The sequence below is a fragment of the Diachasma alloeum genome, unplaced genomic scaffold (assembly GCF_001412515.2).
Source record: "Diachasma alloeum isolate Michigan unplaced genomic scaffold, Dall2.0 Dall_scaffold_00186, whole genome shotgun sequence".
NCBI lineage: Eukaryota > Metazoa > Arthropoda > Insecta > Hymenoptera > Braconidae > Diachasma > Diachasma alloeum.
This window is the reverse complement of record NW_021680352.1, coordinates 1,258,494-1,274,393: the sequence shown is the minus strand read 5'-3', so window position 1 is coordinate 1,274,393 and position 15,900 is coordinate 1,258,494. Positions and strand designations below refer to the sequence as shown.

Below are 15,900 nucleotides of genomic sequence, written 5' to 3'. Positions count from 1 at the left end.
GCTCAAGTTTGAATGAGAAAACTTGTAATCCACCATCTTGTCAGGGCATCACGAGCGCAGCCATCGGTAAATAGCGGTCCCAATTAACACACTTAAGGGGTCTCCTCAGTAATTTTCGCCACAAAACGACAATGTGCTAGTGAATTGAATATGTAATATAATAATCAAAAATGGTAAAAGGAAAATTGTAAAAAAAACTCTGAGTAGTTTTATCGTTTCATTCGTTTTCAATTAATCATTCAAATTTCTGCTTATCCATGGGCTTTAAGAACGAAATTTAGTCCCTTACCCCTCACCCTGTTGACAATGTGCTAGCCAACAAAGGAAGCTATATTTATTTATATTAAACTCTCAAAAATAAGGCAATAAAGTCTCATCGAGTTTTGCCAGTAATTTGTTGAATAAATTAACGATAAAAATAATTGGCGTGATGTCTGTCACTATCCAACGCACGCCATGTTTGACGTTTCGTCTCTCTCGAAAATAACCTCACTAACTTAACCATTTTACGCTCCCCTCACCCGCGCGCCTATCCCCGTTTTGCCCCTACTGAGGAGAGACCTTAAGTGGCCATGTGACTTCGACAGCGGTTACCGACCGAGTGAAAAATTTCAAACCAATTTTTTCTTAGGGTGAAACGATAATTATCAAAAAATCAAATTCTTACGCCGTTTATAACAATGTTATACAGGGTGTAGAAATTCGTATTTTCCAAAATAATCTTTTCACCCTAAGAAAAAATAGGTTTGAAATTTTTCACTCGGTCGGTAACCGCTGTCGAAGTCACACGGCCACTTAAGGTAAGTAGAATAATTAATACAAAAAGACTTCGCCAAAGCTGTGGCGCGTGCACATGGGCACGAGTGTGAAGAATACTGTTTTATCGATCGTCAGTCGAACTCAGGCCGGGGCACTAACTCCTGCTTGCGCCGCTGGTGCTGCTGAGGCCTGACGGTCACGTCCCTGAGCGAATTGTCAGCCGAGGGAGGCGAGGGGGCCACACATGGTCTGCTGGTCAGTGCTCCACGTGCTTTCATCGTGGAGTGATTGAAACCTCATTTCTCTGACGAAAACCGTAAAATGTTGATTGAACCGGTGCTGTCGAACCTCTCTCCGGACTATGGAAAGCCCCCAGAGCGTCAGAACCCAGTGAGTGCCTGCATTCCTCGATATTTTCCTCGGCTCGTCGAAAAATCTTGATTTAACCTCTTCCCCAACTCCAGGTTTCCATTCATCATCCTCTCCTTTACGATTTCAGCTGCTCGGACGCCTGGGAGAGCCTCACCTGGACTCCTTCAACTACATGTTGGAGCAAGGTCTCACAGACTGCTTAAAGGACATTGTTCCTGTGCACATCCTCCTCGCGAACAACGACAAAGTGTTGCTGTGGATCGAGGATGCGACGATATATCAGCCGGCAATTCCCACAGCGACAGTAGGTGCCAAGAGTCACAGGATATTTCCCACAGAATGCAGACAGAGAGGAGCCACATACAAGGGTAAGATATTTGGTTTGTTTTTTTATATTGTGAAAGTTGAAATTGACTTCTGGTGATGGAAATTTGGTAGCTGAGATTGAGACTCCAAAATTGAGGGTCTAAATAAAGGTCAGGGGGTCAAGAGGATCAGAGAAAGGGTCGGAAGGGCGAGAGTAAGGGTCATGAGGGTCAGAGAAAGGGTCGCAAGGGCCAGAGTGAGGGTCAGAGAAAGGGTCGCAAGGGCCAGAGTGAGGGTCAGAGAAAGGGTCTCAAGGCCCAGAGTAAGGGTCATGAGGGTCAGAGAAAGGGTCGCAAGGGCCAGAGTAAGGGTCATGAGGGTCAGAGAAAGGGCCGCAAGGGCCAGAGTGAGGGTCAGAGAAAGGGTCTCAAGGCCCAGAGTAAGGGTCATGAGGGTCAGAGAAAGGATCATGAGGTTTAGAGAAAGGGCTACAAGGGTCATGGTGGTCAGAGAAAGGGTCGCGAGGTTCAGTGTAAGGGTTGCGAGGGTCAGAGAAAGGGTCGCAAGGGCCAGAGTAAGGGTCATGAGGGTTAGAGAAAGGGCAACAAGGGGCATGTTGGTGAAAGTAAGGGTTGCAAGGGTCATGAGGGTCAGAGAAAGGGTCGCAAGGGCCAGATTAAGTCATGATGGTTAGAAAAAGGGCTACAAGGGTCATGATGGTCAGAGAAAGGGTCACGAGGTTCAGTGTAAGGGTTGCGAGGATCAGAAAGGGTCGCAAGAGCCAGAGTGAGGTTCACGAGGGTTCGATAAAGGGCCACAAGCGTCATGATGGTCAGCGAAAGGGTCGCAAGGGCCATAGGAAAGGTCATGATGGTCAGAGAAAGGGTCATGAGGGTTGGAGAAAGGGTCGCAAGGGCCAGAATAAGGATTATGGCGGTCATATCTGGTTCCTATGAGGAAGTGGCGAGCGGAGCGAGCAGGGGGCGTACCCCCCTAGTATTAAAAAAAAATCATGTCTCCAAGGCCCTTAATCTGACTTAATCTGACTCGAAAATAAATTCTGCGTTCTAGGTAAACTGATGATCAAACTGGGATGGTCGGTAAACGGCAGACAACAAGAGAGCCTCGACAAAGAGCTCGGAGACATTCCAGTAATGGTGAGATCTCGTCGCTGTCACTNCTACAAGGGTCATGATGGTCAGAGAAAGGGTCACGAGGTTCAGTGTAAGGGTTGCGAGGATCAGAAAGGGTCGCAAGGGCCAGAGTGAGGTTCATGAGGATTCGATAAAGGACCACAAGGGTCATGATAGTCAGCGAAAGGGTCGCAAGGGCCATAGGAAAGGTCATGATGGTCAGAGAAAGGGTCACGAGGTTCAGTGTAAGGGTTGCGAGGATCAGAAAGGGTCGCAAGGGCCAGAGTGAGGTTCATGAGGATTCGATAAAGGACCACAAGGGTCATGATAGTCAGCGAAAGGGTCGCAAGGGCCATAGGAAAGGTCATGATGGTCAGAGAAAGGGTCACGAGGTTCAGTGTAAGGGTTGCGAGGATCAGAAAGGGTCGCAAGGGCCAGAGTGAGGTTCATGAGGATTCGATAAAGGACCACAAGGGTCATGATAGTCAGCGAAAGGGTCGCAAGGGCCATAGGAAAGGTCATGATGGTCAGAGAAAGGGTCATGAGGGTTGGAGAAAGGGTCGCAAGGGCCAGAATAAGGATTATGGCGGTCATATCTGGTTCCTATGAGGAAGTGGCGAGCGGAGCGAGCAGGGGGCGTACCCCCCTAGTATTAAAAAAAAATCATGTCTCCAAGGCCCTTAATCTGACTTAATCTGACTCGAAAATAAATTCTGCGTTCTAGGTAAACTGATGATCAAACTGGGATGGTCGGTAAACGGCAGACAACAAGAGAGCCTCGACAAAGAGCTCGGAGACATTCCAGTAATGGTGAGATCTCGTCGCTGTCACTTGAAAAACCTCACCCCTGCGCAGCTAGTGTCGAGGGGTGAGCATGAGCAGGAGTGGGGTGGCTACTTCATCATCAAGGGCCACGAGAGGCTCATAAGAATGCTCCTGATGACTCGGCGAAACTACCCCATTGCCATCAGGAGATCCGGCTGGAAGGGGAGGGGAGCTCTCTTCAGCGACCTCGGCCTCCTCCTGAGGAGTGTACGAGACGACAACACAGCCACCAACAACACTCTCCACTACGTCACCGACGGCACAGCCAAGCTCATGTTCACACACAAGAAAATCCTCTACTACGTTCCCATCATCCTCATGCTCAAGTCTCTGATCGATGTGTCTGATAAATTCATCTACGATGCACTCATCGCAGGCTGCGAAGACAATTTATATTACAAAGGATGTATCTTGAATATGCTGAGGGCAGTTCATGGAGAGAATCTCCACTCGCACGACCAGTGCAAACGTTACATTGGGAAGATGTTCAGGGTGAGACTCCTGGAGGTGCCAGCGGACACCTCTGACACTGGGGTCTGCGACTTCATCATCCAGAGGTGTGTGGTGATACACCTGGACGATCCCAGGGACAAATTCAATCTGCTGATTTACATGACGAAAAAATTGTTCTCCCTGGCCAACGATAAATGCGCTGTTGAGGGGGCTGACGCTGTCATGATGCAGGAGTGCCTTCTAGGGGGCCACTTGTACCTCCAGGTCCTCAAGGAGAAGTTGCAGACGTGGCTGAGTATCCTGAGAATGTCAATTCTCAAAAGAGCTAAGACAGTGGGCAATAATTTTTACATCACTCCCCAGGAGATGCTGACAGCCATGAAGTACACGGGGACTATTGAGAGCTCGATGGAGAATTTTTTGTCGACTGGGAACATCAAATCGCAGACTGGGCTTGGATTGATGCAGCACTCGGGGCTGACTATTGTCGCTGAGAACATCAACAGGATGAGGTATATGAGCCACTTCAGGGCCATTCACAGGGGCTCGTTTTTCCAGGAGATGAGGACCACTGAGGCCAGGCAACTGCTGCCTGACGCCTGGGGCTTCATCTGTCCTGTTCACACGCCTGACGGCTCCCCCTGCGGTCTCCTCAATCACTTGACGATGAACTGTGTGGTTACCAAGCACCCGGAGGAGGCACTGAGGGCTGGCATTCCCACTGTTCTACTGGATTTGGGGATGACTCCCCTGTCAATCGCTGATGACTTCACCAATTCCTACACTGTATTGGTGGATGGGAATGTAGTAGGCCTAATCGAGGATGCTATTGTCACGAAGGTGGTGGATAAACTCAGACTCCTGAAGATTGATGGGGAGAAGGTGCCCAATACCATGGAGATTGTCCTCGTACCCAAGGGCAACGTGCCCTCCCAGTACCCAGGGCTCTTCGTATTCACTGGGCCAGCGAGGATGATGAGACCAGTGATCAATCTGGCGGCCAACAAAGTCGAGCTCATTGGGACCTTCGAGCAGGTCTATCTGGAGATCTGCACTGTACCCGAAGAGCAGAATCCACTTACGACACATCAGGAGCCTGGGAAAACTGCATTCATGAGTAATTTGGCGTGTCTCATACCCATGCCAGATTGCAATCAGAGTCCGAGGAATATGTACCAGTGTCAGATGGGCAAGCAGACGATGGGAACCCCATGCCACACCTGGCACATCCAGGCGGAGACGAAATTGTACAGGCTCCAGACACCTGCGACCCCATTATTCAGGCCAGTTCATCACGACAACATAAATCTCGATGACTTCGCGATGGGAACCAATGCCATTGTAGCTGTTATTTCATACACTGGGTATGACATGGAGGACGCTATGATCATCAATAAGTCGGCTTACGAGCGGGGATTCGCACACGGGATGATCTACAAATCAGAATTTGTTAATTTGCCTGATACCACTAGTTACTTTGCTAGGCAGCCTGAGCAGGCTAATTTGTGCGAGAAGCTCGATGCAGACGGTCTGCCCAATGCTGGGTGTAGGCTCCAGACTGGGGATCCCTACTACTGCTTCTACGATGGACAGCAGGGGAAGCACGTGGTTGGGAGGTACAAGGGGAAGGAGGAGGTGGTCGTTGATAATGTGCGATTGTGTGGGACGACGCAGACTCGTGGGGCCAGGAGGGCTTGCATCACCTTCAGAGTCCCCAGGAATCCACAGGTGGGGGATAAATTCGCCTCTCGGGCCGGGCAGAAGGGCATATGCTCGCAGAAATGGGCCACTGAGGATCTGCCCTTCACGGAGTCTGGGCTCATTCCTGATATCGTTTTTAATCCTCATGGGTTTCCCAGCAGAATGACCATTGCCATGATGATTGAAGTGATGGCGGGGAAGTCGGGGGCTGTTCATGGACTGGTGCACGATGCCACACCCTTCAGGTTCAATGAGGACGACACTGCTGTCGAGTATTTTGGAAAATTACTGGAGCTCGGGGGGTACAATTATTATGGGACTGAGAGGATGTACAATGGGATCGATGGGCGGGAGATGAGTTGTGAGATATTCTTTGGGGTCGTGCATTATCAGAGACTCCGGCACATGGTCTCGGATAAGTGGCAGGTGAGGAGCACTGGGGCCATTGATGTGAGGACCAGGCAGCCCATCAAGGGGAGGAGGCGAGGGGGTGGCGTCAGGTTTGGAGAGATGGAGAGGGACTCGCTGATATCACATGGGTGCGCTTATCTCCTTCAGGATCGACTGTTTCATTGCTCCGATAAAACGTCGGCGATCATATGTCGCAGGTGTGGGACCCTAGTGGGACCTGTGGTGGAACTCGTGAGGAGCAGCAAGTCGACGGTGGGGAGCAGGAAACGGTGCAGTCTTTGTAGGGATGATCAGGCTCTCGGGGAGATCGATGTTCCGTATATTTTCAAGTATCTGGTCAGTCAGCTTGTGTCGTGTAATATTAATATCAAGATGACTTTCGATGAGGTGTGAGGAATTAATGGAGATTAAACGGTTTTTTAAGAGAGGCATTAATAAAGGAATACTTTGGAGGCGAGGGGTCTGGTGTAACGTCTTTTTATTAGTCGTAATACTTTGCGAAGTTTAACTCGATTCTTTTCTACTGGTAAGATCAACGCTTTATTAATTATATTACACAATTCACCAGTTCACACGAATTTCAGGAAGTGCTGGAGGATCTGTGCGTGTCGAGGGCTGCTGGATTGACATGCTTCGAATGTATTTACATGGTTCGATTTTACAAATCGGCGGGGAAGTGGTGAATGAGGAAACGGGTAGTGTCATATTTCAGTAGAGGAGCGGTAAACTGGGTCGAGTGGGTCAGGCACGGATTTCGGGCAATATCGAGAGAGATTTTAGCATGAGTTGCAACTTCTCCAGAGTATTTTTTAACAATTTTTATCGACTTTGCGCGGATTGTTTTCCACACTCGAAGAGTTAAATCGACTTAGCTCTCTTGATTTTTCCCTTCAACTGAGTTATGTCGACTTAAACCGCCACTCAATTAAAAAAGTCGATTGACAAATCATCAGGTGGAGGGATTTAATTAATTTTCTTTTATTCCAAAATCATAATAAAATTTTATAGTCGGTAAAGTGGGAAAGCTAGAAATCCAATTCTTTAATTCAAACTACTCCAATTTAAGAAGAATGTTAAGAATACCCATTGACTCATTTTCAAATAATTTTTTTCGGTTTTTGTCGATTTAGCTCCTCTCAAATAGATTTTTCCCAAAATTGCGACTCAACCCGTTGCATTTCTTTCCGAAGAAGGCATTAAATATATTTTCAGACGAAAATCGTTAATGCGGCAGATGCATCAGACCCTCAAGAGTCGATTTCAGTAAAACTTATTTTTAAAGAAAAAAAAAATTGACAACCCGGTTTAGCGCTTCGCTACTAATTTAAAGTAGCTCCACCCTTCGGCCGTGCTACGGAGTACTTTTGGATATTTTCAGTTCTTAAAGTTTTAAAGTAAATTGCATGGAAAAAATTTGAAAAATTCACACCCAGTCAGTATTATCTAAATTAAATTTCGCAAAATACTGATATTTTTTCAAATATTTCCCTCTTATAAATAAATAATGAAACTTGTTTGCAAAACGATGGATTATTTTTTATGAGGTGTCAAAAAAGTCTTGATTTTTTCACATCCAATGAAAAAAAAATCAGATTATAATCTTTGATTACAATGGAAATGTTGATTTTCACATAGGACACTGGGTTAAATCCTGATTTTTAAACATTTCTTCTTTGAAAAACCAAAACGATAATTAAATTGAGAAAAAAATTAGAACTCCGAATCTAATCGAGTTTTCTGCAATTTTTTGCAGTTTTCAATAATCTTTGAATTTACCATAAGGGCAGAGCTACCTTAATTGATTACTCAATCATCCTCTCGACACTTTCCCCCAAAATCCCTCTCCACCAAGATAACCAGCATTCAACAAAATACGAGAAATCGGCTGCTGTTCCACATCCCCACATTCCCCCTAAAATTCCCCATTCCCTTTCTTTCGATTCATAAAATAACGTAGCATGACAACTCTCCTGGGGAGTAATTTCATAATTTTCTTTACAGAACACCTGAAATTTAAAATCCGCGAGTTATGGAATGTTGACATCTAATTCCGTCGAATCAATTTGAAAAAGGAAAACCAGATTAACGAGCAAATTAAAACTCTCCTCCCCTCAAACCACATTAACAGTAAATCAACAACAATGAACTTATGCCTTGGTGGCAACTTGCGAGCCAGGTTTGGTGCCTGGTGCTGCGGAGACCCCAGTCTCCTTCTCGAGCTGCTTGCCGAGGTACTCCCAGTTGTGGACCATGAGTTTCTGAACGGCAATCAAGGCCTCGTACCTCACGTTGGGATCCTCGTGGCTCAGCAGTTGCATGACCCTCTGCTTGCCACCGAGCTGTTCAATAACGTGCTTTCCACGTGGATAGTGCCTCACGTACTCCCCAATGTCGAACGAGGCGACACTGAGGACCAGCGGATCCTTGCTGGTCTCCAGGAGGTGCACCAGAATGCGCAGGAGTTCGTAGTTCTTCTCGTTGAGGCGACTGGCGTTCTCCCTCCAGAATTTACTGGACTTGTGGACTGGCGACCACTCGAGGCGTCCGGACTTCACCTGAGTCGAGTACTCGTCGAACGAGCTCAGGTCCTGGACAGATGCCTGGAGTTTCTCATTCAGGAATTCAATGTCCGCTGTGATATCCTCGTCGTCGAATTTTCGCTGGGAGAGAATCGACAGCTGCTTCAGCACTTTGCACTGGACCATTGCGATGCAGTGCTCCTTGGCCACCTGATTGTCCTCCACCTTCTCGATTAAATTTCTGAAGACAGCGAGGATGATGCGAGTCACCTTCTCCTTGACGGAGTCACTGAGAATGTCAGCGAGAATGGGAATCACGTTGAACTTGTTCATCTTCTCGGCGAGGAGGGGGTTGAAGGTGAGGACCCACAGGCAGAAGATGAGTTGGTACTGCACTTGGAAGTTGACGCGACCAGACAGGACACTCAGCAGCGTCGAGATCCCATCGACTGAGACGAAGGCGAAACGATATTCGTCGATGCGCAGCATCATCTGGAGGCAGCGCGCGACCGACTGAATGTACTCGTTGTTCTGCAATTAAATTTTTGGATTAATAATTGTTAGCTGTGCCCTGAGAGAGAGAGACTAACACGGTGTCGAACGGGTCTTGGTGGGGGCAACAAAATCGCTAGTTGGAAATTGGCGAAAGAGAATTCAGTAGCGAAGTGGTGAAGCGGGTTGAGTCGACTCATCTCCCCGTTGAGTTTTTGAGGAATATTTTGGAATCTAAGGGAGATAGCGAAATTTTCGTGGGTACATTTGTTGGAGCTCTCAGTCGGCTCTACAAAAAAGATTATAACAAAAATTTTGCTATCCCCCTTAGATTCCGAGATATTTAGTCAAATTGGTCAATAGTCAAGATTGACTTATACCGTTTTACCAATTCGCTGGTGAATTTGTTTGGGTCGAATTTGAAAGTCTCGAACATGAATAATTGTTCTGCTGTCGACAGAAACGATATAGTTGGCTCAAGAGGCGGATAATTCACAATTGCAAGAGAATGCAATTTTTTTTTAACTACTAAATCTATTTTTGCGACAAAAATTTTTCAGAGAAAAATCCTTTTTTGATCATTTTCAAAAAACTATTTTCTTGGCACGAGTAGGACTTGTTCGAGAACTTTGTCGTTTTTCTCTCAGTGTAGTCACCAGCTGGGAGAGAAAATGTTTAACGGCTCTCTGGGATTTTTTAATCGCTGAGAGAGATTGGGGAAGCTGATACGTATGTCACTGAGGACGCGATTAATTATGGTACGATGTGTTATTACAGAACCAACCAGACTGGGCATTTCTTGGAGGTCAGTGGCCTCTCCAGGTTCGTTGGGGGTCAAGTCTTGCACCACCTCGGCATGCATATTTGTCTCCTGCACAGCCTCAAACTAAAAACCCATTCGACAGGTCCATTCGTATGAATAATCTGGTTTTTTAATGTTTTCTTTGGAACCGTGTCTACCCCGCACATAAGCGACAAGGCCTGGCTGTGCACTGAGAGAAAAGTGAATAGGCTCTCGACAAAAGTTTTCGACTTTTGTTGATTAACGTTTAAATATAGTAATCGAATGGATCTGTGAAAGTGAAGAAATCGAATTTATTATACTTCATGTACTCATAGATGTTTTATAAATATTGATAATGACTTGAAGAGAATTAAGAGAATGAAGTGAAACGTCAATTCTTTTTCTTTTACTTTTTAAAATCATCTGATTAAAATTTGTAATTGTTGAAAAATGAGGGGAGGGTTATGAATTGATTTCCGAAAAAGCTAAAATTTCTTGAATTCTTCGAAAAATTTGACAACTTTCCAGATAACTTCAAAGATTTTTCTCGAATTATTTGGGAAACCAAAGAATTTTCATGAATTTTGTAGAGTTTAGAATTTATGTATGAAAATCTGTGAAGCAAGAATTGATCATTTTTGCGTATGATAAATATGAAAAAATTAAAATTTGGGAAGTGAAGAATAATTTGTGAGTTAAAAAATGTAGAAATACTGTTTTTTTGTCATGATCAACAATTAGGCAATTTAGATGTGTTTTGATATAAAGATAAACTTCACACATGAAAAAATGAAAAATATGACGCAGAAAATTTTTTGGCATTCGAGGAATTTGAAAATACCGGGGATTTTGTTCAGCGACTACTTCACTGAATTTCGTTATCGAATTTTCATGAATTTTGTAGAGTTTAGAATTTATGTATGAAAATCTGAGAAGCAAGAATTGATCATTTTTGCGTATGATAAATATGAAAAAATTAAAATTTGGGAAGTGAAGAAAAATTTGTGAGTTAAAAAATGTAGAAATACTATGTTCTTTTCTCATGATCAACAATTAGGCAATTTAGATGTGATTTAGATTTTGATATAAAGATAAACTTCACACATGAAAAAATGAAAAATATGACGCAGAAAATTTTTTGGCATTCGAGGAATTTGAAAATACCGGGGATTTTGTTCAGCGACTACTTCACTGAATTTCGTTATCTTTATTAAATTCCGAGTTATTCAACAAGAACTCGACCACTTCACTGCTGAATTCAACGCGTTTTGCTCTCAAAAACTTTTCTTTTATGCGAAATAAGGGAAAGTAGTTTTTCATTTCGACTTAAAAATGAATTCTTAAATAATATAATAACGAAGATATAGTAGTCCTGCAACGTAGGAACAAAATATTTCTTTTTCGAGTAATTTTGAACTTGTGATGATTTTCTGCTCAAACGAGACTCGTCCGAGAACCCGTTCATTTCTCTCTCAGTGTGCGATTCTGTTTGGTTGTTCCCTACTGAACGAATGAGTGACACGAGTATCTGTTACTTGATGATATCCAGCAAAGGTTGTTAGTGACCGACAGAGAATAATTCTACAAAAGGCTAATGAATAATAAATTCCGATAAATACCCAGCTGATGGTTGTAAGCGTGAATTACTCCAGAATTAAGAAAAAGCAGAGTAAAGCATGCAGGAAAAGCCAATCTATCAAGTGAATCCCACTCTACCAACTAGATTTGAAAAATGCGGAAAAAATAATAATAAAGGCTTAACATCCTGGAACAAATAATAAATTAATGATTTCGAGTTCTAAATTAAAATGTGGAAATAGTAAAAACTGGTAAATGAACAGAATCAATACTAATTGAGATGCAGAGGTAATTGTCGTGGCAAACTTACACTCAACTGAAGCTGATCCTTGAGCCAAGTGAGGTAAAACTGGAGATCTGTCTTCTCCATGAGCTCATGACTCCAGCAGGCCAGTTTGGCGATGATTCTCGATGTCATATTCATGATAAAGCCATCCTGCCTATTGAGTAAATTGAGGAATGGGCCCCAGACGGACTCTCGCTTTCTGTTCGAGTGCTCTCGAAATATTTCTACACGACTACGATCTTCCTGCAAATTAAATTACGTTGAGGAGAAGGATAAACGAAGATGTTTTTCTTTTCAACTATAACATTTTAACTACGACATTTCAACTTCTCAGATTTAAAACCACGCCAAACGCTTGAAATTATTATTATCGTTATTGAATATTGTCAATTATTGTTTCCATATTATTGTTTATTATTATTATTATTATTATTGTTATTATTATTATTGTTATCATATTATTGTCGTTAATTGAAATGTCCCCTAGTTGAAAAGACTGAATATTGACTTTTATCATTGTCAATAGAAAAAAAATTGAATCTTTGTGTGATAATAATGATTAATGTATTAGTTGAGTAGTTAAATTGAGTTGCATTACGTTGTCTGTTGAAAAGCGAAGAATAAAAAAAATGAAAATGAAAAAGAATTCCGGCTAATGCCTAAAAATATAGTATTATAAAAAAAATATTCGTGTGCTTACGAATTCATAAACATATTTACATTATCCGGTGAGAAATTTGAGAGGGGATAATCCACACGAAATACAATTTAATCAATTCAGTACTCGGAAAACGGCAAAAAAATATTATCGAATCAGCTATTAATACTAAATTATTGATCTCTTATGATTAATAGAAAAAAAATTGAATTTTCCGGTGATATTAATTATTAATGCATTTGTTGAGTGGTTAAATTGAGTTGCATTACGTTGTCTGGTGAAAAGCAAAGAATAAAAGGAAATTAAATTGAAAATGAAAATGAATGAATTTCGGCTAATTCCTAAAAATATGGTAATTTCGGAAAAACTAGTTGATATGTTGCCGGATAAACACCTGGAGCATGTCGTCGATCATTGTGAGGATGTACTGGATCGTTTGGTCCTTGGAGACGTGTCCCAGGAGATTTAAAAAAGTCTTGGCTGCTTGATTGGGATTCTCCTTGAGCATTGCGTCCTTGACAGCTGATTCGTTCGTGTCAAAGGCTACGATGAAGTCATAGTCCTCCTTCGAGATCATCTGAGATCTGTAACCGGGCAAAAAGAGGAAATATTTGAATTATTCTAAATAATGTCTATTCTAATATGTCTAATATGTAATATTCTAATAATTCATTTCTAAATAATGAACATGGGTTGGTGAATTGAAATTTGTATCAAAGTTGAGGGAATATCTTCATCTCTCAGTTTAAAAAAAATCAATTTTTTTCAAGTACTTGCGATTTTGGATAAACGTCCTTGAATAATTAATCAGTAAACTCGTGAATAAATGGTACAGACAATTGCTGACACTCACTGGCAATAAGACTGCCAATTGATCTTCTGATTTCTGATGTCAGAGGCTTGCTGCTGCAAAACACTAGTGGCTGCCAGCATATCTGCGAACAAAGTGAAGTTGAAGAATAAATGGACTCCATTATCATCGCCAACAGGGATTGACGTTGAACTTGGATTCGTCGTGAGGTGTTGACACCAAAATCTTGGACATTCCCACGGTTAAATAAAGATCGTTTTGGATGTCGTGGGAGTGGCAGTGTCAGGTGCGAGGAAATAAATAGAGTCGACGAGCAATTACCGTGTTTCTCCTCTGGCAGTGCCGGAATCATCTGATTTATGTTGTTGCGATCGGCCATAATTGTGCAATTCCTTCTGTCGCAGGATCACACCAACTCTGCTGCCACGAGAGTTTTCTATGAATTTTTTTCTGCAACTGGAGTGGCTTAAATATTCTACTCTGTTTCACTGTTCAGCTGTTCGATCACAAGACACCGTCTGGTTCGGGCTCTCCAACTCAACGGCGATAAAACCGAGAGGTCTGCGCAGTTGGTAGAATTGTGGGGGAGAAGTGCTTTTACCGACTGAGTTGTTCATTGGCGCTGTTTTTTGAATTCAATTAAATTTTTGGGGAAATGAAAACACTATGATCTCATTGTCAAGGTGCGAGAAATAAAAAATGAACATGTTAAATTGCAGGAAAATTCCTGATTTCTGTTACGGTGTTTCGTAGGTTGATCACCGGGCGGTGGAACGGAAGGGAAGTCTCATTGTTCTCGAGCCCTGATTCAATCGCTGAGCACGAAATTCTCCAATTTTCAAGTAACTATTTAAGTGGGCATTTGAACATTTTTTGAGTATTGACTTTATTTATCAGATTGATTGATTTTTTTCTCATCGCCTACGGGTGTCAAATAATTTTTATTGGGTGTTATTCTAATTATTGGAATAATATTAAAATGCGTCTCGAGTTGGTAAACCTGTCGAGTGTTTTCTCTCTCTCAGTTCCGTGGTCCAACCCATAACTTTCCCAGGTGCTCACTAACATTCGAATCACGCGCCTGCGCGTGAGGGCGTAATTGCCCCGAAACTCATAATTTTCCGAATCATTTGTTCAAATAACTTTCTTATGAAATCGGAAAAAAATCGGAAACTTATACGTGTTCTCAAGAAAGATTTGATTTGTCAGCCACTAGTTTTTCCTTAATAGTTCATTATTTTTTTGGCTGCCATGGAAATTTCTCTGATTGAGAGTGGGATAACCTCAGAGGTTATAGCTGGAGGGCTCACAAAAACATCCAAATTTCATTATTTTTTTTCTTGAAACTGCGATCTGGAAAAAATGTGCAAAAATTCTCAATGATGCTGCATACTTAGAATTCTCTCCCCTGAATTTTCCAATTTTTTTTCATTATTTTGACTTTGCAACCGAAACACCTTAATCCACTGAACAATATAATTCAAATTTACACTATCGTGTCAGTATTCAATGAATATCTCGAAATCCAAGGGAGATAGCAAAATTTTTGTTCAGACCTTTTCTGTAGCACTCAATGTGCTCTACAGAAAAAGTTATAACAAAAATTTCGCTATCTGCCTTAGAATCGCAGATATCCTTTGAAAACCGTGCGAATAGTCAAAATCAACCTAAACCATTTTACTATCGAGTCAGTATTCAATGAATATCTCGAAATCCAAGGGAGATAGCAAAATTTTTGTTCAGACCTTTTCTGTAGCACTCAATGTGCTCTACAGAAAAAGTTATCTAAAGTTCGCTGCTGAAATAATCACGAAGTGAAAGAAAGCCAACAGAATTCACTTTTGTAAAAAGTTTCTTTTATTTTCCAATGAAAATTCGTACTGTTTATAAAACTGCGACGTTCAACTGTGTCAGCTTCAAATAGCCTTGTGCCTACATTGAGTACGGAATTGGATTGATTCAAAACTTTCTTTCGTTCACAATTCAAGCTTTGATGATAGTCAAAAATTATTACAACTCATTGTTCCTCTGATTTGGACTGTTTTGCTGATATTGTCGAGTGCAATATCGACATGAGGGAAATACTCGATGAGTATCTGTCAAACGCACTATTGCTACAGGGATATCTTTCATTATCATTACACGGCTCTCTGTTCAACTCTCCTTAATGCTTAGGCTTATCAATTCGTATCACTATTACTCATAGATGTGTTTTTATGCATTTAATTCAAAATACAGTCTGTCATTATTAAGCTCTTTCGAATATCTAATACGATTCGATTTATTCTCAATGTCTCACCTAAATATTGTCATCATTGACGAATGTTTTTGCATCACGGAAGAAACCATTTAATAGAAAAACCTGTCGATTTCGTTGGGAAATTCTACTGAATTTCTGTTGAACTGTTCTATTAGTTTTCGACTGATTCAATTGATGTTCAGTAGAAAATATTCAGTAGAACAAGTCAATAGAATTCAATTTTTCTGTATAACTTATTCTATTGAGATATTTTCTACAGAATTTCCTCGGCTCAAATTTTCCAAGTTTTTTCGTTCGATTCTCTTGGTGAGAAGAAAAGAATAATTGAATGAAAAATACTTAGAAAATTTGAGTCGAGCAAATTCTATAGAAAATATATGAAAAGAATAAGTTATATGGAAAAATCGAATTCTGTTGACTTTTTCGATTGAATGTTTTCTATTGAACATGTCAATAGAATCAGCCAAAAACTAATAGAAAGATTCGTAGAAATTCAATAGAATTTTCTAACGAAGTCGATTGGTTTTTCTATTAAATTTTTCGTGCGTGGTA

At 41.9% G+C, this 15,900-nt stretch overlaps 2 protein-coding genes across 3 annotated transcripts; one reads left to right on the top strand and one right to left on the bottom strand.

Annotated features, from left to right (window-relative positions):
* The first annotated feature begins 1,006 nt into the window (after positions 1-1,006).
* Positions 1,007-6,417, top strand: LOC107048259 (DNA-directed RNA polymerase I subunit RPA2). The gene is made up of 3 exons (XM_015271343.1): positions 1,007-1,149; positions 1,259-1,499; positions 3,295-6,417. Exons 1-3 carry the CDS (start codon positions 1,081-1,083, stop codon positions 6,351-6,353), a joined length of 3,369 nt encoding a protein of 1,122 aa, XP_015126829.1. The 5' UTR covers positions 1,007-1,080; the 3' UTR covers positions 6,354-6,417.
* A 1,514-nt stretch (positions 6,418-7,931) lies between these two features.
* Positions 7,932-13,616, bottom strand: LOC107048258 (V-type proton ATPase subunit H). Of its 2 annotated transcripts, XM_015271340.1 has the most exons (6): positions 13,410-13,616; positions 13,131-13,212; positions 12,672-12,861; positions 11,644-11,862; positions 9,756-9,857; positions 7,932-9,010 (listed from the first exon to the last, which is right to left on the bottom strand). In XM_015271340.1, exons 1-6 carry the CDS (start codon positions 13,465-13,467, stop codon positions 8,108-8,110), a joined length of 1,554 nt encoding a protein of 517 aa, XP_015126826.1. In that variant the 5' UTR covers positions 13,468-13,616; the 3' UTR covers positions 7,932-8,107. The 2 variants fall into 2 exon arrangements, with proteins under 2 accessions (XP_015126826.1, XP_015126827.1); XM_015271341.1 differs by lacking the exon at positions 9,756-9,857.
* Positions 13,617-15,900: the final 2,284 nt, after the last annotated feature.